Source organism: Myotis myotis, unplaced genomic scaffold, assembly GCF_014108235.1.
Source record: "Myotis myotis isolate mMyoMyo1 unplaced genomic scaffold, mMyoMyo1.p scaffold_m19_p_12, whole genome shotgun sequence".
Lineage (NCBI taxonomy): Eukaryota > Metazoa > Chordata > Mammalia > Chiroptera > Vespertilionidae > Myotis > Myotis myotis.
Window position 1 is genome coordinate 72,646,186 of NW_023416316.1, and position 26,294 is coordinate 72,672,479.

General features: G+C 39.0%; 2 protein-coding genes across 3 annotated transcripts in view; one reads left to right on the forward strand and one right to left on the reverse strand.

Annotated features, from left to right (window-relative positions):
- Positions 1 to 11,899, forward strand: part of LOC118666867 (60S ribosomal protein L32-like) — a 44,837-nt gene extending 32,938 nt beyond the window's left edge. Inside the window, exon 2 of the mRNA XM_036329154.1 lies at positions 11,439 to 11,899. Within this exon, the coding sequence (XP_036185047.1) occupies positions 11,439 to 11,899 (461 nt within the window). The remainder of the gene's footprint in view (positions 1 to 11,438) is intronic.
- FANCC (FA complementation group C) overlaps positions 1 to 26,294 on the reverse strand; it is a 268,319-nt gene that overhangs the window by 223,315 nt on the left and 18,710 nt on the right. The window contains exon 1 of one of the 2 annotated variants that reach the window (XM_036331406.1): positions 18,718 to 18,807. The exons of the other annotated variant lie outside the window; for it this stretch is intronic. The gene's annotated coding sequence lies outside the window, so the exon portion shown is untranslated. Of the gene's footprint in view, positions 1 to 18,717; positions 18,808 to 26,294 lie in introns of those variants that run through there. 2 annotated transcript variants of the gene reach the window in all.

Consider the following 26,294-nt stretch of genomic DNA (forward strand, 5'->3'; position numbering starts at 1 on the left):
CACCATCCCATCTAGCTCATTAAGAGCTGCTTTACAATTTTACGTTTATATTTAACAGATTATTTTCAAAATTTATAAAACGTTAAATTATTTTAATCAATTATGTACTAGAAATAAAGAGATAACTCAATTCAGAAAAAAATTAAATGCACAATCTTAAATTATATGAATTTTTATTGCAGAATCTTTTGAAAGTGTTGTATTCTTATATTCACTGTATACTACTCAGTCAAAAGCAGTTTCTTCATCAGACTGTCCTGAATGTCTTCAACTTCCCCACACTTGCCTCATTTCCAAATAAAAATGCACCTTTCCCTGCTTCCCTGAGGTCTCTAGGCCTTCTCTCTTTTGCCACCCATGCTCTATTCCCATCCCTTCTCAACTCATTTTAGATTTTCTCCATCCATTCTTCTCCCTGTCCATCACCTTCTTTTCTCTTGGCCTACTAAAAAAACTTTTTCCCCATTATAAAAATGAATAAAAGTAAAACCCACTTCCTTGCTCATGTCATCCAACTTCCTTCTTCCCCTTGATAGTCAAGCTTCTTTCTCACTGCTGTCTCTACTTTTTCAGTTATTGTTTGCTCCTAATTTCCAGAAATGATTTCTTTTTTTTAAATTGTTTTATTGCTTAAAGTATTACAAAGAGTATTACATAGGTCTCCCTTTTTTCCTGCCCTTAACAATCCCCTGGCCTCCCCTAATCCCCAGTGTCTTATGTCCACTGGTTCTGCTTATATGCATGCATACAAGTCCTTCAGTTGATCTCTTACCACCCCACCTCCCGCCCCTCAACCCTCCCTGGCTTTCCCACTGTAGTTTGACAGTCTGTTCGAGGCAGCTATGCCTCTGTATTTTTGTTCATAAGTTTATAATATTCTTTATTATCCATGAATGAATGAGATCATGTGGTGTTTTTCCTTCATTGACTGGCTTATTTCACTTAGCATAATGCTTTCCAGTTCCATCCATGCTGTTGCAAATGGTAAGACTTCCTTCTTTTTTACAGCAGCATAGTATTCCATCGTGTAGATGTACCACAGTTTTCTAATCCATTCATCTACTGATGGGCACTTAGGCTGTTTCCAATCTTAGCTATGGTGAATTGTGCTGCTATGAACATATGGGTGTATATATCCTTTCTGATTGGTGTTTCTGGTTTCTTGGGATATATTCCTAGAAGTGAGATCACAGGGTCAAATGGGAGTTCCATTTTTAACTTTTTGAGGAAACTCCATACTGTCTTCCATACTGGCTGCATCAGTCTGCATTCCCACCAGCAGTGCACGAGTGTTCCTTTTTCTCCACATCCTCTCCAGCACTTGTCGTTTGTTGATTTGTTGATGATAGCCATTCTGACAGATGTGAGATGGTACCTCGTTGTTTTGATTTGAATCTCTCGGATGATTAGTAACTTTGAGCAAGTTTTCATATGTCTCTTGGCTTTCTGAATGTCCTCTTTTGAAAGGTGTCTATTTAGGTCCTTTACCCATTTTTTGATTGGATTATCTTCCTTTTGTTAAGCTGTATGAGTTCCCTAAAAATTTTGGAGATAAGGCCCTTATCAGATATAACATTGGCAAATATGTTTTCCCACACAGTGGTCCTTCTTGTTGTTTTGTTGATGGATTCTTTTGCTGTGCAGAAGCTTTTTATTTTGATGTAGTCCCATTTATTTATTTTCTCTTTAGTTTCCAATGCCCTAGGAGCTGTATCAGTGAAGAAATTGCTTCGGCAAAAGTCTGAGATTTTGTTGCCTTTGGATTCCTCTAGTATTTTTATGGTTTCCCGTGTACATTCAATTCCTTAATCCATTTTGAGTTTATTTTTGTGTATGGTGTAAGTTGGTGGTCTAGTTTCATTTTCTTGCATGCATTCATCCAATTTTCCCAACACCATTTATTGAAGAGACTGTCTTGACTCCATTGTATGTTTTTGCCTCCTTTGTCAAATATTAATTGAGCATATTGGTTCGGGTCGATTTCTGGGCTCTCTATTCTATTCCATTGATCTATATGTCTGTTCTTGTGCCAGTACCAGGCAGTTTTGAGAACAGTGGCTTTGTAATACAGCTTGACATCTGGTATTGAGATCCCACCTACTTTGTTCTTTCTCAGGATCGCTGCAGCTATTTGGGGTCTTTTTTTATTCCAGATGAAGTTTTGGAGAGTTCGTTCTAGGCCTGTGAAATATGCCGTTGGTATTTTACTGGGAAGTGCGTTGAATTTAGAGATTGCTTTGGGTAGTATGGACATTTTAATGATGTTGATTCTACCAATCCAAGAACATGGTATGTTCTTCCATCTGTTTATGTCTTCCTCTATCTCTTTTTTCAACGTCCTGTAGTTTTCTGAGTAGAGGTCTTTTACCTCCTTACTTAAGTTTACTCCTAGGTAGCTTAATTTTTTTGGTGCGATGGTAAATGGGATTGTTTTTTTAGTCTCTCTTTCTGTAAGTTCACTATTGGTGTACTGAAATGCCATAGATTTCTTGGCATTAATTTTGAATCCTGCTACATTGCCAAATTCATTTATTAAGTCTAATAGTTTTTTTTATGGAGTCTTTAGGGTTTTTTATGTATAATATCATGTCATCTGCAAATAAGGACAGTTTTACTTCTGAGATTTTTATTTCTTCTTTTTATGCCAGTCCCTTTAGCATTTCTTGCATTGCTGGCTTGGTGGTGATAAACTGCCTTAGCCTTTTTTTTGTCTGTGAAGCTTCTTATTTCCCCTTCAATTTTGAATGATAGCCTTGCTAGATAGAGTATTCTTGGATTCAGTCCTTTGCTTTGCACCACTTTGTGAATTTCCATCCATTTTTTTTTTTTGGCCTGATGTGTTTCTATTGAGAAATCATTTGATAATCTAATGGGAGATCCCTTGAATGTAACTTTCCATCTCTCTCTTGCAGCCTTTAAGATTCTCTCTTTGTCCTGAACATTTGCCATGGTAATTATGATGTGTCTTGTTGTGGGTCTTTTCAGGTTCACCTTGTTTGGGACTCTCTGTGCTTGTGTGATTTTTTTCTTCCCCACCTCTGGGAAGTTTTCTGATATTATTTCTTCAAATAGGTTTTCTAACCCTTGTTCCTCTTTCTGTTGTTCTGGCACCCCTATTATTCATATGTTGTTTCATTTCATGTTGTCCCATAGCTCCCTTAGGATCTCCTCCTGTCTTTTAATTTTTTTCTCCAATTGCTGTTCAGTTTGGGTGTGTTTTGTTTCCCTGTCTTCTAATTCGCTAATTCGGTCCTCCACTTCTCCTAGTCTACTGTTGAAACTTTCAATAGTGTTTTTTATTGCAGCTATATCACTCTTCATTTCTTCTTGGTTCTTACATAATTTATTGATTTTTTCATCTGTTTCTTCTTGCTTCTTGCATAAGTTGTTGATTTTTTCCTCCATCCGGTTTATGCACTCTAGGACCCTTAATCTGAATTCTTTTTCTGTCATGTTGCCTGCCTCTGTATCACTTAGCTGCTTTTCTGGTGAGTCCTCTTCTTTCCTTTGGGGGTTTCTTTGTCTACCCATGTTTGATCGTACCGCCATATCTAGATGTTGAGTCATTCAGTGGCTGCTCCTTGGGTGGCAGTGGCTCCTCGGGCTGCGGTTGCTCCTCGGGCGGTTGTGGTAGCAGCTGCTCCTCAGTTGGTAGCAGCTCCTCTGATGGGTGCTGTTCACAGTTGTGGTGGCTCCTCTTGCTGGTGGGGGGAGGCTTCACACACAGCTGCTGTTCCTCAGACAGAGGGTGTGCTGATCACGAGGCTGCTGTTCCTTGGATGGAGGCGGGCTACACAAGCCTCCAGAAATTATTTCTGCTGCCACCATCATGTTGAAGCTTTTTGGACAAAGGGAAAACAACAACACTAACTCTGTGCTACCAACCTTGGGACAAGTCCAATATTAACTGTGCAGACCTTACTTTGTTGACCTGCCCTGCAGCATCAAACAGTCTTGGCATTACCTGCCCAAAGCACACTCTCCTTCCTTTGTTTCACAGGCATCACTCTTCCTTTCTCCAATAGCTCCTACTAAGGCACCCCTCTGAGGGCTCTTCTTCCTCTGGCTGTCATGCAATGCCCAGGATTCTCTGATCTTGAAGTAGATTTTCAAATGTGTAAAGCACACACACACAGACACACTCTCATACATACACCCACTCACCAAATACCACAAAAGCCTGTCCCTTTGCCATTTTAAAAGCTGAGCCTAACATTCTCACCATAATGTCTTTGCCTGGTAGACTGGTATTGACCATTACCAAAGAAAAAGCTCTAATTCTAAGTCCAAAGAGATAATGGGAGATTTCCTTAGCAAACAATTCTGGACAGGGATATATTTATTTCTCTAGATCAGGTGAATTCAAGGCAGTAGCTTACTCTACCACATACTACAGCCTTGGGAACAAATGGAGGAGCAACTGTGCCCCACCTTAATTTGCCTTGCAAATATGCAAAAATTATGCCATCAACCATTTCCAAAACCTGGGTTGGAATCATCAGTGTAATCAATTCACCTACCTCAATAATTCAGATGAGAGACATTGAGGAGGCCTGGTATGGGGCACAGGGTAATACTAAATATTGAGAGATAATACACCATGTTTTAACTTATTCACTACCTCTCAACCATGAAAAAGGAAGGAAGGTGAGATCAAACTGGTGTTCACTTACACCATTCACTATTATCATTATGTATGTCATGCCACTGATAGTAAGTTGGGCTACCCAAGCCTCCTTCTTGAGGCCTAGACTTGACACCAAAACAGACAGACTATTAGAAAAGACACAAGGATGAGAAGGAGAAATCTGAGTTTCTTTCTTTTTTTAAAGAAATATATTTTATTGATTTTTTTACAGAGAGGAAGGGAGAGGAATAGAGAATTAGAAACATCGATGAGAGAGAAACATCGATCAGCTGCCTCCTGCACACCCCCTACTGGGGATGTGCCCACAACCAAGGTACATGCCCTTGACAGGAATCGACCTGGGACACTTCAGTCCACAGGCTGACGCTCTATCCACTGAGCCAAACCAGTTAGGGCTGAGTTTCATAAAGGAGTGAGGCAAATCTCAAAAGTAATCCCAAAGCCCAGACTTTGATTTTTTTTTTTTTTTATTCAATGAAAATGCCCAGAGAGAGAATGTACCATACTTTTAAACATTAATGTGAATATCACTGTTGACAGTGAATAAAGGTAGTTTGGCACCATAACCCCACCTAGTAATGGGGAAAGGCAGAGGAACTAAGGTGCCTGTGATAGATGAAAGGACAAATTCTGCCTACAGCCAGCCTGGGTAATTCCAAATTATTTTACTTGCTGTTTCTGGACTATTCAGTTAAAAGGATGGAGTGAGTAAAGAACCAATAAGTCATGGTTTACACTACTTACTATAGATTAAGCAAATTACTTGATCATTCTGTGACTGTTACTAGTACTTTGATTCTGAATCCACTCTTCAAAGTTTTGTTTTAAACACTGTCTTTCTATGGAATCATTTTGTTTACTGGAAATGCAAGCTTACCTCAATCTGTATAAACACAAAAGAGTATGTTTAATGCACAGTGTTACACCAGAATATTAAATACAAGACAAATAACCCATTTTATATGAGTTAAGAATTTAATGAATGGCAATCACTTAACTATTTTGAACTGCCACTAGACAGCAAGTCAAACCTTTTCCAAAAACATGAACAGCTATTTATGAGTTACCCATACTTTTTTTTTTTTACGTGCAATAAGTATCAGTATAACAGAGCAATTACAGAGGCTGATTCTAGGAGGCAGGCTGCCAAGGTTTGAAGGCCCAACCTGCCACATATTAGCCCTGTGACCTTAGAAAGTTATTTCGCCTTTCTGCCCCTCAATTTCTGTATCTGTAAAATGGAAAACATAGTAGAATTACTATGAATGATAAAATGTGTAAATATACAGAAAGCACTTAGACCTGTGCCTGGAACATTGTCAGCACTCAACAAATGTTAGCTATTATCATTAGTTATTGCATTTCTAATGGAAAAAGAAAAAAGCTGAGGGCTTTCTCAAAGATTTCTCCACTAGAAATAATCTCTCTTGCCTGTCAGCAAAACTGCTCATGAAAGCAAGGGAGTCGACAGTGCGAATAAGCACCTATGTCATGGACAGGCTATGCACCAAACGAACCTGAAAGCCCCAAAGTTCTTTGCTTTACTATCCACAAATATTAGAGTCAGAGGTTTCAAGATTTTGCTAAGCCACTTCCAGCTACATTCCGAAGATGGTAATATAAGATGGTTTGGTTGACTGTCAAGTCATGGGTTGTATAAACACTAGTTTACAACAAAATGACTCTAAAAGTGGTACGGTTCTTACTGGTTAAATTATATTTGAAGCCTTCTATTTTTCTAGCTGTAAATAATAGGGAGAAGAATCTACTTGAAAGCAAGGACCAAATTTAAATAAACTGTAAGTTTCTCTACAGAACTTAGAAACTTCAGTTCAGCCTCTTTATATGTGCAAGATCAAACACAGTATACTTTATAATATGAAAACAGAACACATCACTAGCAAACTAGGTTCCAATCCTAGGTCTACCACTATTAGCTGTGTAGCCCAAATATTTCACATATCTCTCTCTCTAAGGAAGAAGTAATGATACTAATCTCTTAGAGCTAAAAAGAAGATTTAAATGAGATAAATGTTGACAATAAATAGTAGTTGTAACTGTCAATAATACTTCAGGAGAATATCATTTACTCTAGCTCCTACACACACACACAAACGCACACACACACGAAAAAAGAATCTGAGCCAGGAAATAAGGGGGCAAGCATAAAAAGAAAATAATTTAAGGTTCCTTCTACGAAGAGGGGAGGGGAGAATTGTGATACTTGGGAAAGCAAAGATAAATAAAATGCTATGTTGACAAGCAAAGAAGTGTGAGGAAGAGTCATAGATATTTATTAAATAACACAAAGAAATCTGGAAACAATGTATTTCTCAGTCATTATGAGAGATGAAGTCTATGTAGTTAGAAACTCCAGGGATGATATAACTATGATGCAGTAACATACCCTACCAAAGCAGGCTCTGAGAGACTATAATTTAAAATTATTACAATATTATAAACTAAATAAACTAATATTTGTAGTAAACTTAAAATAGAATGTTATGGGTGGGAGTGGGGTGCAGGGGGGCAATGGGGAAAAAAGGGAACATTTGTAATACTTTGAACAATAAAGTTTAAAATAAAAGTAACACTGAGAAAATAGAATGTCATAAATTCTATGGATTTTACACTTACCATTAACATACTTTATGTTCTTTATGTTACGTATATTGGTATAAAAACATTTAAAAATAGTAATGATGCCATGTACAGGATATGAATAATCTACACATCAAGAAATTCTATTGTTTCATTCAACAGATATTTACTGATTGTTGACTAAATAAAAAAGTATTTAATTCTATATATACTAAAAAAAAAAAAAAAAAAAAAAAAAAAAAAAAACAGCAGAGTAGCCCTAACCGGTTTGGCTCAGTGGATAGAGCGTCAGCCTGTGGACTCAAGGGTCCCAGGTTCGATTCCGGACAAGGGCATGTACCTTGGTTGCAGGCACATCCCCAGTAGGGAGTCTGCAGGAGGCAGCTGATCGATGTTTCTAACTCTCTGTCCCTCTCCCTTCATCTCTGTAAAAAAATCAATAAAATATTTTAAAAAAGCAGAGTAAAACAAAGGAATACCACTTTTTACCTATAAAATTAGCAACTAAAAAAATAATTCCCAGGCTGGCAAGAATACAGTTAAGTAGTCACTATTATACAGGTTTGTGGGAGTGTAACTGGTACAAATTTTCTGGAGGGTAAGTAGAAAAGTATATCAAACGCTTTGAAAGTGTTTATGTCTTTTCACCCATTAATCCACTTCTAGGAATTTAGTCTGAGGAAATAACCAGAGATGTACACAATGACTGACATAAAAGGATGTTCACTGTATATTTACAAAAGTAAAAAACTGCTAATGATCTAAATCTCTAACAGTAATTAATTAAACAATTTGCAATCTAGTCATATAAAGGAACACAATGAACCACTACTCTCATTTGAGAAGAAATGATTTGAGGGAAGGAAAAATGATTGTGCTAGACTATGTACAGTAAGACTGCAATTTGCTTTTATACATACAAATATATACATATACAACCAAAAACTGGAAAGCTAAATATCACACTGTTAACAATAGTTTTCCCTGTGTAATGCTATTTTTAGTTTTCTTAATTATATATATTTTTCCATTATTCTTCAAATTTCCAATGTAATCATGTATTATTTTTATAATGCAGTGGTCTTTGTGGTTTACATCCTAAACATCTACTCCACCTCTGTCAACAAGGGTAAACTCACACCACTTGTCCGTAACTCTATCCTGACCACAAAGTTAAAAAGAGATATCTATGCAGTTCTTAAGCCACCTCTAAATATGGATATTGTTTATGTCTAGGAGTGCTAAAATAATTTCAGTAGTTAAATACAAAAATCTTAATTATCATCCATCTTCCACTTTGTTCTTCACAGGTAAGAGAATTTTTTGGGAAAATGGCAGTACCGTATAAAAAAAAAAAAAAAAAAAAAAAAAAAAAAAAACTTACCACAACAAAAAAGCTAGGTTACACAACACAAAATAAGACAAGACAAAGCAGCATCAAACCATCACTGCTATAACACTTCATGGACAACATCAGAAAAGACAAGAGGAACATGGAAGTCTGGAAGGAAAGTTAAGAGTTCTGTGCCTCTATACTAAGAATATACTAAATCTAACAGAAGTAGCTGGAATCACAGAGGAATTTTAATTACCAAATGGAAATATTTTTTAAAAGCAATTACACAATTCCCTTTTAAAACAGCATCCTAAAATTGGGATGACTTGGGGGCTGGCCATCATTAAGAATTACCACATAGAAGATTTGAAGATGAAGGTATAGGTAACGCCTGTACTCACCGCCTCCCACAACCACATCAAAATTACAACTAAAATACAGAACAATCATTATCTAAAACCGCCGGAAAGCTGGCTGAATGGAAGTCCTACAACTAGAGAAGTAAAGGAGAAAGCACACAGACTGGTAGGAGATGCAGAGGTGTGGAACAGACTGATCAGGCACCCACATGAGCCACTTTTTTAATCAGGAGGGAAATTGTATCTGCAGAGACCACCCAGGGGAGCAAGGGGTCCCAGACCGACACCAGACCCCCAGTCCGGGGTCCCAGAGCTGGGAAAAGAAGTCCCTATAGGCAGTAAGAACTACAGGCTGTAAAAACCAGTGAGGGCTAGGGCTCACTGACACAGAGGCTGCTGGAGACCCAGCTGTTCCTCTTAAAAGGCCAGCACCACAAACCGAACTTATAAGGTCCTGCTTCCTCTGAGCTCTAGCACCAGGGTGAGGCTATGGGGAACACAGACACATATGAGGAGGAACTAGATTGTCCAGCATCGGGTCAGAAACTCAGAGGCAGCTTTCTCCCAGATGGAGGTGTTTGCAGGTATCATTGTTCCTATGCTGGGACCTCCCCAGTCACACGGCTGACTGGCAGCCATTTCTGTTTGCTCTGCCCTGATGATTCCCTAAGACCCCACCTAATCCAATTTACAACCCCACCCAAGCTGTGTACAGTGGCTTTTGCATATGAATGGCCTGTCCTTACTCAAACAAGCTGCAGCTGGGTCAGGGAGCCCCAAGCCTATCAATAAAAGGCCCAAGACCCGGCACCAGCACCAGTCTCCCTTGCTTCATAGCTGGGCCTCAACTGGGAACTTCCAAACCTAATACAAATCTGCAGATCTCTCTGTAGGTCCTGCTAGGTGGCCCGTCAGTGGCTGACTTTGCACCTCCCTGGTGACCCAAGAGCCAGTGTACCCAGTGGTCAGTGTGAGACCATACCAGATTACAACTCTACACATCCATAAATGACACTTTCAAGGGACAGATTCAATGAGCACCCAAGCCCCACTGAAGCAAGTTCTGCTCCATAGGGGTGTCTCCTGCACAGCAGCTCTCCCACTATAATCACAGCTGGTCCTTACAGCCAATTGGCCTGGAGGTCAATTCCTCCCAGGGACACCAACAGCAACAAGACTGTACTCACAGCCCACAAAGGAGTGCATCTATAGCTCCTAGCTCAGGTGACTGGGGAGGCTGGGAGGCTGAGCCTCTGGGCCCTATAGAACACCTGCTACACAAGGCCACTCTACCAACTCAAAGAGACATAGTAGCTCTACCCAATACATAGAAACAAACACATGGAGGCAGCCAAAATGCAGAGATGTCACAAATGGAGGAAAGCAAACTACTGGATACAGAGTTTAAAACCATGGTTATAGGGTTACTCAAGAATCTTCTAGAACAGTGGTCGGCATCTCATTAGTCAACAGAGCCAAATATCAACAGTACAATGATTGAAATTTCTTTTGAGAGCCAAATTTTTTAAACTTAAACTATATAGGTAGGTATATTGTTATTAACTTAATTAGGGTACTCCTAAGCTGGCCTTTGCTAAAAAACGTCCTCAATCTGATTGAGGTACATTCGCTGAGGTCGACCCCTTCCAACTCTCCCATCATCAACTCATGCATGAATCGTGTGCGCCTCCCCCTTGCTGCATATCCCGCGGACCACCTGCGCCGTGTCTCCCATCGCCTGACCGACCAACACCCCCCACTTCTTCTAATGCCACTTCTTCAAAATAGACTCACCCAGGCTGAAAACCGACTTCTGCGCATGGGCCACGAAGTTTCAATTGCACTGTACGTGCGCGCCCGCACATGGTATTTTGTGGAAGAGCCACACTCAAGGGGCCAAAGAGCCGCATGTGGATTGCAAGCCGCAGTTTGCCAACCACTGTTCTAGAAACCTCAAAAAACCTATTTGAAGAAATAATGACAGAAAAGTTCCCCTACCTGGTGAAAGAAATAGACTTACAAGTCCAGGAAGCACAGAGAGTCCCAAACAAGAGGAACCCAAAGAGAACCACACCAAGACACATCATAATTAAAATGTCAAGGGCAAAAGACAGAGATAATATTAAAAGCAGCAAGAGAAAAGCAGCTACTTACCTACAAGGGAATGCCCATAAGATTGTCAGCTGATTTCTCAACAGAAACTATGCAGGCCAGAGGGAGTGGCAAGAAATATTCAAAGTGATGAACAGCAGGACCTACAGCCTAGATTACTCTACTCAGCAAAGCTATCATTTAGAATGGAAGGTCAGATAAAGAGCTTCACAGAAAGTTAAAGGAGTTAAAGGAGTTCATCACCACTAAACCAGTATTATATGAAATATTGAAGGGTATTCCTTAAGAAAAGGAAGAAGATTAAAAGATCAAAAATATGAACAACAAAATTGCAACAAATACATTCCTATCAGCAACTGAATCTAAAAATCAAAATAAACAGCCCCTCCCTTCCTCGGTGCTGCCTACGGAGGTGGCAGCCATCTCCTACCCGGCATCATTGCTGCCCTCAGACCCCTCATGAAACCCAAGATTGTCAAAAAAAGGACCAAGAAGTTCATCCGGCACCAGTCAGACCGATATGTCAAAATTAAGCGGAACTGGCGGAAGCCCAGAGGCATTGACAATAGGGTGCATAGAAGATTCAAGGGCCAGATCTTAATGCCCAACATTGGTTATGGGAGCAACAAGAAAACAAAGCACATGCTGCCCAGTGGCTTTCGGAAGTTCCTGGTCCTTAATGTCAAGGAGTTTGAAGTGCTGCTGATGCGCAATAAATCTTACTGTGCTGAGATTGCTCACATCTCCTCAAAGAACCACAAAGCCATTGTGGAAAGAGCAGCCCAGTTGGCCATCAGAGTCACCAATCCCAATGCCAGGCTGTGCAGCGAAGAAAATGAATAGACAGATTGTGTACACATTGTATTTGTGTTAATGAAATCATAAAATTCTGCCAAAAAAATAAAAATAAAAATAAATAAGAAATCTAATGAACAGAATAAAGTGGTGAATAAAATAGAATCAAAGGTATGGAAATGGAACAGACGGACAATTCTCAGAGGGAAGGGGGGTGGGAGGATGGGAAGAGATTAAACAAAGACCTTATATGCATATATGCATTACCTATGGACAAAGACAATAGGGTGTCCAAAGCCTGGGGCAGGACTGGAACCGGGTGGAGGGGGACAATGGGGAGAAAAAAGAGGGACATCTGTAATAATCTCAACAATAAAGATTAAAAAGAAGAAGAAGAATTACCACACATCTTTGTAAGACATAATGCCCTCAGGGAACACTGGGGTATTGTGCTGGTAAATGGCCCCAGGTAGCTATATGGTTTTTATTTGACATTTATTGGCTTGTGTTTTAATCTGGAAAAATGCTAAGAAAATAGAAAATATCCATAGTTACTAATATTTTTCAAAAATGAATTTTTCAAAGGTAACATGGATACATTATAAATCACTTTAAACATTAAACAATTCATTCCTGATTCATTTCTATAAAAATACATCAAATAAACTAAGGTTACTAGAGGAAGCAAATAGCTTCCTCCTCAAGAGGCTTCCTCCTTCTACTGAAATAAGAAGTATGATGATAATGATAAAATAACAATTATTGTATAGCAGCTAACACTTACATAGTGCTCATTCTATGTCCAGGACAATTATAATAGCTTTAGACATATCTCAGTCTCCACAATCCCATTTTATAGATGAGAAACTGAGGCAAAGAGTGGTTAATATCTTGCCCATCATGAGAGACAGAGCCAGTAACTGAGAAACACACTGATCGCATGCTCATCAGAAATCACTGATGACATGTCACAGAAGGAAATGGAGGTGAACTATAAAGAGGAACTTGTTTGTTCTTATCCATATCAAAAACAAATTTTTCAGGAACCTCAACGTAAAATCTTTGGCTTATTTCCTTAAGGAAGAACCATCACTTTATTCTGAGCATTTGCATTCCTCATTTATGTCCACATTGTTTAATTCCTCTCTCAGGACTCTAACAACCGATCCCACACCACATCATCAGTGTCATCAGCCTCTTTCTAAGATCCTCAGTGGGTCTTTCCAACTGTCAGAGACAATCTGTCTGCTGTTTCTATTTACACATCCCAAGTTTACCCACCCAAACTTCTGTGAGGAAACCACAGACAATGTCTGCTTCTGCCAAAGGATAAAGGAAACAAAATGTTTTCCACTCAGTTAAAAGAATGCCATTTGTCAGATCAATCTGATGCTGCTGGATGAACTGAACACTTCCATCTGACCACCTTACCACCCACTATTTAATAGAAAATCGCATGATTTCCAAAATGGAAACTATTCAAATTGCCTTCAAAAAGTTAAACCAGAAATGTTTATTTTTGGTCAACAACAAAAAGGCAGACAATTCTAGGCAGGAGCTGCATATCTATAACATGCACCCTTTTTTTGGCCAAATATAAATTTATTGCTATTTCCCTTGTCATATAAAAATTCAAGATATATACCCAAAATAAATATGCCAGATAATATTTTCTTTAAACAATTGCTATGCAATAGTAAAATCAGGTTTTCCAGTTGATAAGTTTCCCCCATTTTCCCAAATTCAATTCATAATCTCTCTCATGAGCTCTGACATTTCTCAACTGCATAGATTCATTTCCAGGTTAATAAAAATCTATGCATTAGAAGAGGTTTATATGACATAAAAGTAAAATGTTTGGTATTTAATATTAATAAAGAGACTGAAGACTTGTTCCTTTTAATCTAAAAACATTTTTGCTTTCTCAAAAACATAGGTTAATGTTTCAACAAGAAAGAATAATTTGTAAAGTAGGGTTTATTTACAATTTCACAGCCCAAGTTGAGCATGTCTTTTTTTTTATAAGATGATCTGTCTTAACTAAGACCATATATAGGAGAAACCTCAACTTTCCATGGCTAGTGTAATAACTATTTGTTCCAGCAGATCTTTACCTACCCACATACTTGAAACCCACTGGACCAATTTCAAGGCCGTGACCTAATCTTAGCCTGCGCTGATATCCACTGGCAAGTTGTACTTTCATACAGGTATCTGTGACTTTATATCCTACATAAATTTCCTTTTACATGTTCTCATAACAGGTAATAATTACAGCACTTACACATGGTTCCTGATATCCTGCATTACCAAGCTCTTGCCATGACACATATTTCCTATGCTCTTCAACCTTGATTACAGTTTGTTGAGTATTTGCACCCAGTGCTTCCAGTTAACCTATCTTATAGCACTTCAGTCTTCTTATTTCAAATCATATTCCTCTTTCTTCACTGTTTTCTGTGCCTCTAAAGCAGCGGTTCTCAACCTGTGGGTCGCGACCCCTTTGGGGGTCAAACGACCCTTTCACAGGGGTCGCCTAAAATCATCGGAAAACACATATTGAATATATAATTACATATTGATTTTGTGATTAATCACTATGCTTTAATTATGTTCAATTTGTAACAATGAAAATACATCCTGCATATCAGATATTTACATTACGATTCAAAATAGTAGCAAAATTACAGTTATGAAGTAGCAACGAAAATAATTTTATGGTTGGGGGTCACCACAACATGAGGAACTGTACTAAAGGGTCGCGGCATTAGGAAGGTTGAGAACCACTTCTCTAAAGCACATATAATTATTACATACAGCGCTATCTATCTGTCTCTTGCCAGTGAAGTATACAGAAATGAATCGGTACAGTCATCCCTCGAATTCATGGGAGACTGGTTTAGGAAACCTAGCAGATACCAAAATCGCAAATGCTCAAGTCCCTTATTATAAAATGGTGTAGTATTTGTATAACCTTTATTTGCATATAAGCTACAGCAGGGTATGTCTACACATCGCTTCAAGTGGATTCAGCAAAGTGCTCAGCGTATGACAAATTCAAGTTTGCATTTTTAAAATTTCTAGGTTGGTTTTTTTTCTGAATATCTATCTTTTAACCTCACCTGAGAATTTTTTTTTTTATTGATTTGAGAGAGAGAGGAAAGGAGAGAGAGAGAAACATTAACATGAGAGAAACATCAATAGGTTGCCTCCCACATGCACCCCCATCTGGGATTGAACCTACAACCTGGATATGTACCCTGACAGGAATCAAACCTGCAACCATTTTGGTATGTGGAACAATGCTCAAACCAACCTGTGGTAGGCAGAAGGAGCACCCACCATTCTGTTCTTGGCTCTAATTTCTAGATTTTGTAATTTCTTTATAAGAACTATAGTCACACAAAGTAAACAAATATCAGTGAAAATGAACTGGCAAAACCAGTTGTCCTAATTTTCTTTTACTGAATAGATTCAACACTATTGTCATCTGTGCATTCAAGCAATGCACGTTACTTAAGTGTAAGAATCATTCTTGCACCTAACGTAATCCAAAAGCTGTATCAGAACAGCACAGACATACAGTAATATCAGATATAGTTTCAAGTGCTATAAAACACAATGATTCTACATTTTGGTTGCAGGCTTTAAAAATACTATAGTATATGTGGTTTTTTTGTTTTTGTTAATCCTTACTCCAGGATATTTTTCCACTGAATTTTAGAGAGAGTAGAAGGGAGGGGGAGAGAGAGAAACACTGATGTGAGAGAGAGATATCAATTGGTTGCCTCCCACAGACCACCCCAACCAGGGCTGGTGAATGTGCCCTTGATGGGAATTAAGCCCTGGACCCTTCAGTCTGCAGGCCGATGCTCCATCCACTGAGCTAAACCAGCTAGGGCAATATATGTGGTTTTGAGGAATATCCTAATTGTCATGTCTGAGACTATTATTTTTTTTCTATTCAAGTGCTGACAAGTCTGAGTTTATAAGTACACACCATTTACCCTGCTTTTAAGTTGATTTTAACCTTAAGAGTACTCTTTTTATTAGCCCTCACCTGAGAATACATTTTTACTGACTTTTTTAGAGAGAGAGAAAGGGAGAAGGAGAAACAGAGAAAGACTGACTTGAAAGAGAAACATCTGTCAGTGCCTCCCGTACACACCCTGACCAGAAATCGAAACTGCAACCTTTTGGTGTATGGGACGATGGTCCAACCAACTGAGCCACGCTGGCCAGGGCAAAAGTACTCTTATAAAGCAACAAAATTATAGAGAATTAAGGTCAATTGATAACTAGATTCTAAAACCTATTAAATTTTTAACTGGACAATATCAAAATCCCTATAATTTGTAAAGAGCAATAATAAAACTTGAAATTTTTCCAGTTTCAACTATGATTTCCCCAAAGATAAAAACACACGTTCGGAAATTCTGTCTGGTTCATCTGTATATTCCTTTAAATGCTTCATTAACAATTATTCTACTGCTAGATGTAAGGTTAGGTATAATAAATATAGACACTCAGATCACATTTTAATAAAAAACTGTCTAATTCAGTATTGAAAATGTTATTCATATTTAACTGTCTTCTGGAAACAAAGCCTTGTTTTCTAAGCCCCAGAATAGGTCCTATCCTTCAAACAGAAGTTACTTACAGTGCAGCCCTGTTTATCACCAAAGTAAACATCTCTGTATAATCTAAACTCAGCTCCTTCTGAAAGACTTTCCATTTTATCTATCCTTTATTCGCAATATGTGTCCTTGATATCAGTTTCTTTCGGTCATGTTGTTTTACCTTTGCTGGAATATTTTTCTGTATCTTCTACATGGGCTGGTCCTTTCTCCCACAAGGTGGCCTATCTCCTGGGAAGCAGGGACTTGTCAGTAATATTCTTATAAGGCTCTGCACACAAAAGCCAACTGATGTAAGTACCCAACTGATTCTATGGTCTCCCAAACACAAGAAATCAGAAAGGAATTAGATTCCCTAATACCTTGTTTTATATTAACAATTAGCAGGTGGCATATTTACCTCCACCTTTCTTACCTCACCTCACCTTCCCGTCTCTCTCCAATAAAAAACTAGATCATGCCCTAACTGGTTTGGCTCAGTGGATAGAGCGTCGGCCTGTGGACTGAAGAGTCCCGGGTTCGATTCCGGTCAAGGGCATGTACCTTGGTTGTAGGCACATCCCCAGTAGGAGGTGTGTAGGAGGCAGCTGATCAATGTTTCTCTCTCATCAATGTTTCTAACTCTTTATCCCTCTCCATTCCTCTCTGTAAAAATCAATAAAATATTTTTATTAAAAAACTAGATCATTACAATCAAGCAGAAGGAAAAATCTCATTAGATTAAGAAAAAGGAAGAAGTCTGAGAAATCACAAATTGGAAGGAGAATATAAGAAAAAATGATCAAAGTAAAATGACTAAAAGAAAATTTTAGGAGAACGATAATAAAAGGGAATAAGATAGATAATAATAAGGCAATAATGTTAGGCAATCACCAAGAAAAAAAACCTGCAAGAAATAAATTCAATCTCCTGCTTAAGTTGATCGCTATAAAGAACAGCTCACAGAGCAACTAACAATCAAGGGACGTATGGTTATCACACCCTCCTACTTGTGATGCCAAATATGACTGTTGACTTGGGGTGCTCCTGAGTCAACTTGAAAGGACCACCATTATTACCATTCCCCGCCAAGAGACCCATCAGTGACTGGGGGTAGAGAGAGAGCCACTGGCAAAGATATCACCAGAGCCAAGATATCACCAAGGGCTGCGTAAAACAAGTCTATAGTATTAAGATTAAAATTAAATGAAATGAAAGAGAAATCAAGACAAGGGGGATGAGAAGAACAAACACAGCATCAGAGTGGGTAGGTCCTTTCTATCTTCAGGGCAAAGCAAACATCTGGAATTATTTGGTACTGAATGCCAAATTTAAGACTTTGTTCCTCTCTTCAATTATTTGTTAGTAACACCACAAAAAGAAAAAAATAGACCTATAGGCTAAAATGAAGAAGACTGGTTAAAGTGTGTGTAACAATAACTGTCTTAAAAAAAACATACTTTTTAAATTAACAGAGCAGTTAACTGCACAAAGAAATTCCTGACTGACTTGGAGAGCTGTTCATCCTAAATTCTTAAATCAATTTAGGAAGCTTCAGACAAACATATATAATAGCATGATAACATTTTTTGTTAAAATATGTCTGTATAAGCACAGGAAAGTTTTTAAGTTACTCCAAAATAAATGTTGGAATTATTAATGATTTTTCCTTTTTAAATTTTTTTTGTTTTCAATATAACTAAAATAACAATTATTTAAAATAAAAGAAAAAAATGTGCCCTTCCACGTCATTCAATCTTTAACTGAATTAAATGTGTATGAAACTTACAAAGAACCCCTTTCACATAGAACACAGCTTCGGCAGAGCTGTTCTCACCCAGTGGGATGAAGGGGCCAAGCCCAGCTGTATTAGGGTGGAAAAAAACACAAGCTGTGAAGACCAATGGAAAGGTATGAATCCAGCATCTCTATTCAGTAATTCAGTGACCCCGAGCAAATTAGATGAGATTTCTGAGTGCGGCCTTCACTTGGCTTCGCGAGTGGAATACCTCACAGGGTTGTTTTGAGAACAGTACCCATATACAATGACACAGATTGGTGAGTGCATTACCAATGACCTTTCTGACCATATTAAACTTTTTATTACCTCAGGAAATAATCTTTTCCATATAATGCCAGATTGCTTGCCACTTACTCTGACCTCCCCTTGGCCTGTGACTCCTTGGACCCCTCAGTGCTCAACAGAGCAGTCTGGTTACTGATGCTTCCTTCTAAAGTGTCTGTACTTACCACCCCCAGGAAACAGCAGAAAAAAACATCCAGCAGGTGCGAAGCAGGTGTCAGAGAGTAAACCTGTGGTATCCAAGTTCTCTGTCCTATGAATATATAAGCAAGCCCAGGAGGGGTAGAAAACATCTTTTCTAAAGGCACATATTGTAGAAGCATGACCAAATGAATAGCATGATATTATTACAGACTCAGCTTGACATATTACACTTCAGAGTTTCAACTGTAATCATTATTCATTTTTTTAGTGCTATTGTTTTAAAACCTTTAAGGATATCAATCAAAAATGTTAATATTCATGCCTTAAGCCTGGAAAAGTTCAGAACCACTGAAACAGAAAATAAATAGCGAGAGATGTGAGTCAACTATTTAGAAAGTGTAAGTTTCTGCAATGATGTCAATGTTCTATTTATATATATATACTGTCCAATACCATAGCCACTAGCCACATGTGGCTACTGAACACATGAAATGTGGCTAGTGCAACTGAGGAACTGGATTTTTTATTTTTTTTAATTAATTTAAATTTACATCATCAAATATGGTATTGAATGGCACAGATCTAGAACCTTGGGTTAATGGCTGATGCTAAATGAAAAAGGGTGGTATGTGGGTGCGTTAGCTAAGTTTAAAAAGCAAACTGACAAAAAGACAAACAGAAAAAAACAACAACAAAACACACAAAAACCCAGCACCGTATTCATATTCTCTCATTCCATATAGCATTCATCTTGATAAAGCTAAAGTCCTAGTCTGGTCTACTCAGGCTGCTATAACAAAAAAAAACATACACTAGGTGGCTTATACAGCACACATTTATTTTCTTAGTTTTAGGAGCTGGAAAGCCCAAGATCAAGAGTCTGGACTCTGGTTCTGGTGAGGATCCTCTCTCTGCCTGGCTTGTAGATGGCCGCTATCTCTCTGTGTGCTCACATGGCCTCTTTGTACATATGCACAGACAGAGAAAAAGATCTCTCTTCCCCTTCTTATAAGGCCACCAGCCCTATCCGATTAGGACTCCCACCCTTACGACCTCATTTAAACCTAATTACCTCTCTAAAGGCTCTAGCTCAGGGGTGGGCAAACTTTTTGACTCGAGGGCCACAATGGGTTCTTAAACTGGACCGGAGGGCCGGAACAAAAGCATGGATGGAGTGTTCGTGTGAACTAATACATGTTAACACTGCTGCTGGTGAAGGAGCGGAGGGGAGAGCAAAAGAACCCTCCGCTCTTTCGGCTCTGTGGGCCGGATAGAAGAGCCGAACGGGCCGGCCCGCGGGCCATAGTTTGCCCAAGGCTGCTCTAACTCCATATGAATTTATGGGAGGGGGAGGAGGACACAAAATTCAGTCCATAGCACAACTCTCCACTCTCCCTCCCATATCTAGATTTCTTATGAGTTCCAATATTGCATGGACTATGCTTCTCATCCTTAATTTATAATCTTCTACAGGCTAAGTTTTCTGCCTATTTTTAATACACCATCAGTTTACACCTGAGAGAGGCTTTAACCCTGCCTTCGGACGACTGTGAAGTTTATCAAAGTTAAACTTAGCTTTGGCCCTCAAAATGACTTCCCACCTCCTAAAATGATTGTGCAGAAAAGAGTTAACGTAGCAAGCCTGACACTGCTCCCCTCAGGAAGGAGAGCTTGAAGGCTGGCCCTGGACTAGAATCTGGGAACTTGGATACGGGGAGAGTTCCTCCTCCCTAACTGCTAAGAGGGACTTACTGTGCCTAAACTGTTTGTACAAACAATGTGATTTATGCTGGACATCTGCTTTCCTTCTGAGGATCTGAAATTTTGGTACCTTCTAAGCAGAGGATGACTACATGACCAGCCCCCAATAAAAACCTTGGGCATTGAATCTCTAATAAGCTTCCCTGATGGATGACATTTCACACATGTTGTCACGGTTTTGCTGGAGGAACTGAGTGTGTCCTGTGTAACTCCGCAGGGAAAGAACACTTAGAAGCTTGTGCCTGGTTTCCGCCAGACTTCATCCCATGAACCTTTCCCTTTGCTGATTTTGCTTCGTAGCTTTTCTCTGTAATAAGTCATAATCATGAGGACTTATGCTGATTATGCTGAATTCTGTGAGTCTATCTAGTGAATCATCAAACCCAAGGGTGGTCTTGAGGGCCCCCAACACATCAATCAATCCACTGTTTTAATTCACATCATCAAACATCTATCCCTAGTGAAAGAACCCTGTATCCCTACATTTTAATCTTCCCAGATTCCATTCCAACCCATAATTCTCCCAGCTCTGGCCTTATCCAGTCTACAATCTACATTATCACAATCACTTAGGATAAGATAATCATCAAATCTCTCTCTATATGTCAATGCTTCTATAACTAGGGTGAATATAACCCAAGAGATAAGGAATATTTTTTCTTCTTCAATATAAAACTGTTTGTTTCCTACATCTTTCAGTAAAAATAATGTTCCCAGGAGCTTCTCCATGCTTAGCCTTATTTTACTTGACCTTTCTGCAAGGGTAGAAGGTACAGAGCATTCCAATCCACACAGAAGTTTCTCCTTCCTCCAAACACTCTTTAATGCCCCCTATTATCTCACTTCCCATGGACCATTACACTCACTTCCATAACTTTAGCTTCTACCTGTAACTTCTAAATCCTTAACTTAGCCCAGTCACCTGTCCTAAGCCCTAGAATCTTACCCCAAACACCTAGATGGCAAGTACATGTATGGACCTTACCAAACAATACTTAGACTGATGTTCTTTTTTTTTTTTTTTTTTTTTAAGAGAGAGAGAGAGAGAGAGAGAGCGTGCGAGCACGCGATGTGGGAGAAACATAGATCAGTTGCAATCTGAGTATGGCCCTTACCGGGAATGGAACCTATGACCCTTCAGTGCATAGGACAATGCTCTAACCAACTAAGCCACACAAGATTTTTAAAAAATCATCTAGACATGTTTGCTTTATAATTGAACCGACTCTAGTACTAAATCATAGCAATCCAAAGTTATAGAAGACTATTTGAATCCTTTCCCTAACATGTCTTTTTGGTATTCCAGCGAAACTGTTCCTAATTGGTAGTTCACTACTATAGTAGAGCTTGGTGAAATGCTAAGCACTGAGCAGCCATCTAATAAATATTTATTCAATAAATTAATAACATTAGCCATCTATCAGACCTGCAGCAAACAGAATGGGAACACCATGCTGGTTGACATGGCTTCATTTAGAAATGTCACTATTGGTAATCTCACTTTATTAGTTATATGAATGAGAATTTTCAAAAAAATGGTTTGGAATAGCCAGCTACCCATTTTAAGGAGAAAATATAGAGAGATGAAAACTTTAGACTTGTGAAAGTTTAATCATTAAAAGAAAAAAAAAGGGGGGTGTGTTTCAGAAATCCAAATAAAGATGGCAGATTGAACACATGCATTCATTCTTTCTTAAAACATCACTAAAATGACAATAAAACAAATTTAATTTTCATTTTTAAGGTGTAAACTTAAAAGGATGAGAATAGGAGAAGTTAGCAATAGAATTTCACAAGCTAGAAAGCAGATAGACAAATGGTAACTGAATAAATAGATCGGAGAAAATTGAATCTGAGAGGAACAATGGGAAAGCTAAAACCAGCCCTTTTCACATCCCATTTTATTTCACTCGACCCCTAACCTAACAAGATCAGGAAATTAGGACACCTGAGACATCTGGAAATAGGATGAAGGAGGACCTAAAATGAGGTCAACTGGTTTAAAGTCTATCTAAGAGGCAGTTAGACCCCAGATCTCCATTTCAAATTCTTGCAGCCTAGCCCCCAACCTGACCAAAAAGAGGTGGTTTATTCTCTGGATAAATTCCACAAATTAGGGAGTTGGGGGAGTGTTCACGGGTTAAATAAAAATGTGTAAACTGGAATACTGAAGGCTAAAAACCCTCTACCCCCAGAGTTTTCTAACCTACTCAGGCCCTAGAACAATGACAGTCTGATTTATAGATGACAAGCAACTCTGATAAGCCAAAGAGTAAAAATCTAAAGGTATTACAGGCAATAGGGTCATGAAGACCTGAGGGGTGGGTAGGGGCTGGGAGAAGGAGGGAAAGCAGGAGAAAACAGCAGATATCTGTAACGTTATCAACAATAAAAAATATATTAAATAATAATAAATAAATAAATAAATAAGATCTGAAGTTACTGACATGAGAGGGTTCCCGAACACTCAGCCCAACCGGATCTTTTTAATAGGAACCTAAGTCAGTTAAGTGCCTTTACAGCAGAGGAAATAATACTATATCCATGAAAGAAAGAGAATATTAACAAAAAGGACATTCAGAGAATAGTCTTGGAAATTAAAAATATAATAGCAAAAATGAAAAACTCAATAGAAAAGAAAGTATTTAAAGCTGAAAATCTCAAATGTGCCCTGGCCAGTGTGCTCAGTGGCTGGAGTGTCAGTCTGCCCACCGAAAGGTCTCAGGTTCAATTCCTGGTCAAGGGAGCAAACCTGGGTTGCAGGTTCCATCTCCACCAGGTCAGGGCACATGCAGGAGGCAACCAATCTGTATGTCTCTGCATTGATGTTTCTCTCTCTCTTTCGGTACATGCAGGAGGCAACTAATTTGTGTGTCTCTGCATTGATGTTTCTGTGTGTGTGTGTGTGTGTGTGTGTGTGTGTGTGTGTGTGTATATAACTTTGCCCCCCCCCCCCCCCCCCCCCCCCCCCCGCCGCTTCCACTCTCACTAAAAATCAACAGGAAAAATGTCCTGGGTGAGGATTAACAACAACAACAAAATCTCAAAAGCCAAAAGACAATGTGATGGAAAACAGGAGAAAGATAAGAAAATCAGAGGGTCAGTCCTAAAGATCAAACTCCAAAGAAAGAAACTCCAAAGAAAATGGAGGCAAGGATATAATCACAAAAATATTCTTAAAACAAAAAGACAAGAGTTTCTAGATTGGAAGGGCTAACCAACTGCCCAACACAGTGGATGAAAAGAGATCCACACCATACCACATCATCATAAAATTGTAAAAACACTGGAAGGTATGTCAGAGATAAAAAACAAAAACAAAAACAAAACAAAACAAAAACACTGGAAGGTAAAAGGGAATGGAACAATGCTATTTCCAACCTGGAATTCTATGTCCAGATAAATCATCAGTCAAATGTGACACAAAATGATTTCTATCCCACACACCATTTTAAAAAGATACTAGAAGATGTACTCCAACAAAACGAGGGAGTAAGCCAAGAAAGAGGTGGTAAACAAGATACAATATCAGAGAATGCATAGGAGAATGAATGATAATGAAGGAAAAACCTAGAATGGTTATAAATAAGTTTTGAAACAGGAAAGGACTATATATATATTGACCGGTTGCTATGACGCACACTGACTACCAGGGAACAGATGCTCAACGCACAGGATCAGGCTCCCTCTTGTCTGGATCGGGCCTGTGGGGATCAGGCTCCCTCCTGTCTGATTCGGGCCTGCGGGGATCAGGCTCCCTCCTGTCTGATTCGGGCCTGCGGGGATCAGGCTCCCTCCTGTCTGATTCAGGCCTGAGGGGATCAGGCTTGCGGGGATCAGGCCTGCGGGGATCGGGCAGAAACCAACTCTCCAACATCCCCCAAGGGGTCCAGGATGTGAGAGGGCACAGGCCAGGCTGAGGGACCCCACCAGTGCACGAATCCGTGCACCCGGCCTCTAGTTATTTATACTAGCCCAGATGTCTTTCTCAAAAGTTAAATATTATATAAGTGCAAAAAGACTTAAACCTCCGTGAACTCTAATTTAAAAAAAGAAAAGAATGAAAGAGGAGGCAAAAGCAACAAATGCAATCATTGTGATATGCCCACCTTCTATGACAGCGAATTTATCCTTTTTCATCTCATGGCACACATAAACAAATTACTAAAATTCTGCAGCACAGGAAAATATATATATATATTAGCCAATTAGACAAAAAAAAGTATAATTTTTATTGATTTACCAAAAAAAAAGTAATTACATACCCCTTGTGCTCCAAAGTGACTTTTTAGAAAATTAGGTGCCTATTGGTATATAAGGAATTCTGGTACCACGAATTAACCAATCAGATGCAACCATAGAGCTCTATAAGATCAGCTCTATTATATGACCTATATATATATGGTTCAAGATAAGGCACTGATACCAGATGACTATTGCTGTGTTGGCTGCTGTCATTTTTTATTTGACAATCTAAGGGAAAAGAGGTCTGTGCTACATGTTTTAAACATTCTTGTAGCATATCGGTTGAAAATCACTGTTCTATGCTGATATAAATATCCAAAGTTCTAGCCCTGGCTGGGTAGCTCAGTTGGTTACAGCCTCATCCCAATATGCCACAGGTTGCGGGTTGGAGCCCAGGTCAGGGCACATATAAGCATCAACGAATGAGTCCATAAATAGGTAAAACAACAAGTCTGCTCCTCTCTCTCTCTCTTCCCCTCTCTCCCTCTCTCTCTTTTTCTAAAAAAATCAATAAATACAAGTTAATCAGCAGTAGATAAGTGGATAAAAAAGCTATGGTACATTTATACCATGGAATACTATGCAGCATTAAAAAAGAAGGATCTGAAGAGTATTATGCTAAGCGAAATAGGCCACTCAGAGAAAGACAAGTATCACATGATCACACTCATACGTGGAATCTAATGAACAAAATAAACTGATAAACAGAGTGGTTCCAGAGACAAGGAAGCATGGAACAGAGTGCAGAATCTCAGAGGGAAGGCGGGGGAAGGTGAGTAGGTGAGAGGTAATCAACCAAAGAACTTGAACGCATACATGCGCATACATGCATAACCCATGGACACAGACAATAGGGTGGTGAAGGCCTGGGGCGAGGAGTGGAGGGGAAGGGGGAGGAGGGGGGGAGGGGTAGAAAAGTCAATGGGGGAAAAAGGGAGACATCTGTAATACTTTCAACAATAAAGATTTAAAACAAAAAAATATCCAGCCCTCAATGGTTAGAGCATCGGCCTGTGCACTGAAGGGTCTTGTGTTCAATCCCCAGTCAAGGGCACGTACTTGGGTTGCAGGTTCACTCCCCCTGCAACCAATCTATGTCTCTCTCCCATATCAATGTCTGTCTCTCTGTCTCTGTCTCTGTCTCTGTCTCTCTCTCTCCTACCCCTTTCTATCCCTTCCACACTCTCTCTGAAAATCAATGGAAAAAATATCCTCAGGTGAGGATTAACAACAAAAAAAAAAGAGAGAAAGAAAGAAAAATAAAAAAGTTCTTTTGAATAAGAGATTACCATATCAGTTATGTCTTTCCACAATTACCAACTTCAGGTTACAACATGGTACTTGACAATGGTTCGATTAATTCTCCTGATCAGAAAAATGTTTAATAAAAATTAAAGAACAAATGTGAGAGAGATTCAACGATCTTTTTTTTTTATTTCTTTATTGATTAAGTTATTACATATGTGTCCTTATCCCCACATTATCCCCGGCCCCCACACTCATGCCTTCACACCCCTGTTGTCTGTGTCCATTGGTTAGGCCTATATGCTTGCATATAAGTCCTTTGGTTGATCTCTCCCCCTCACCCCCACCC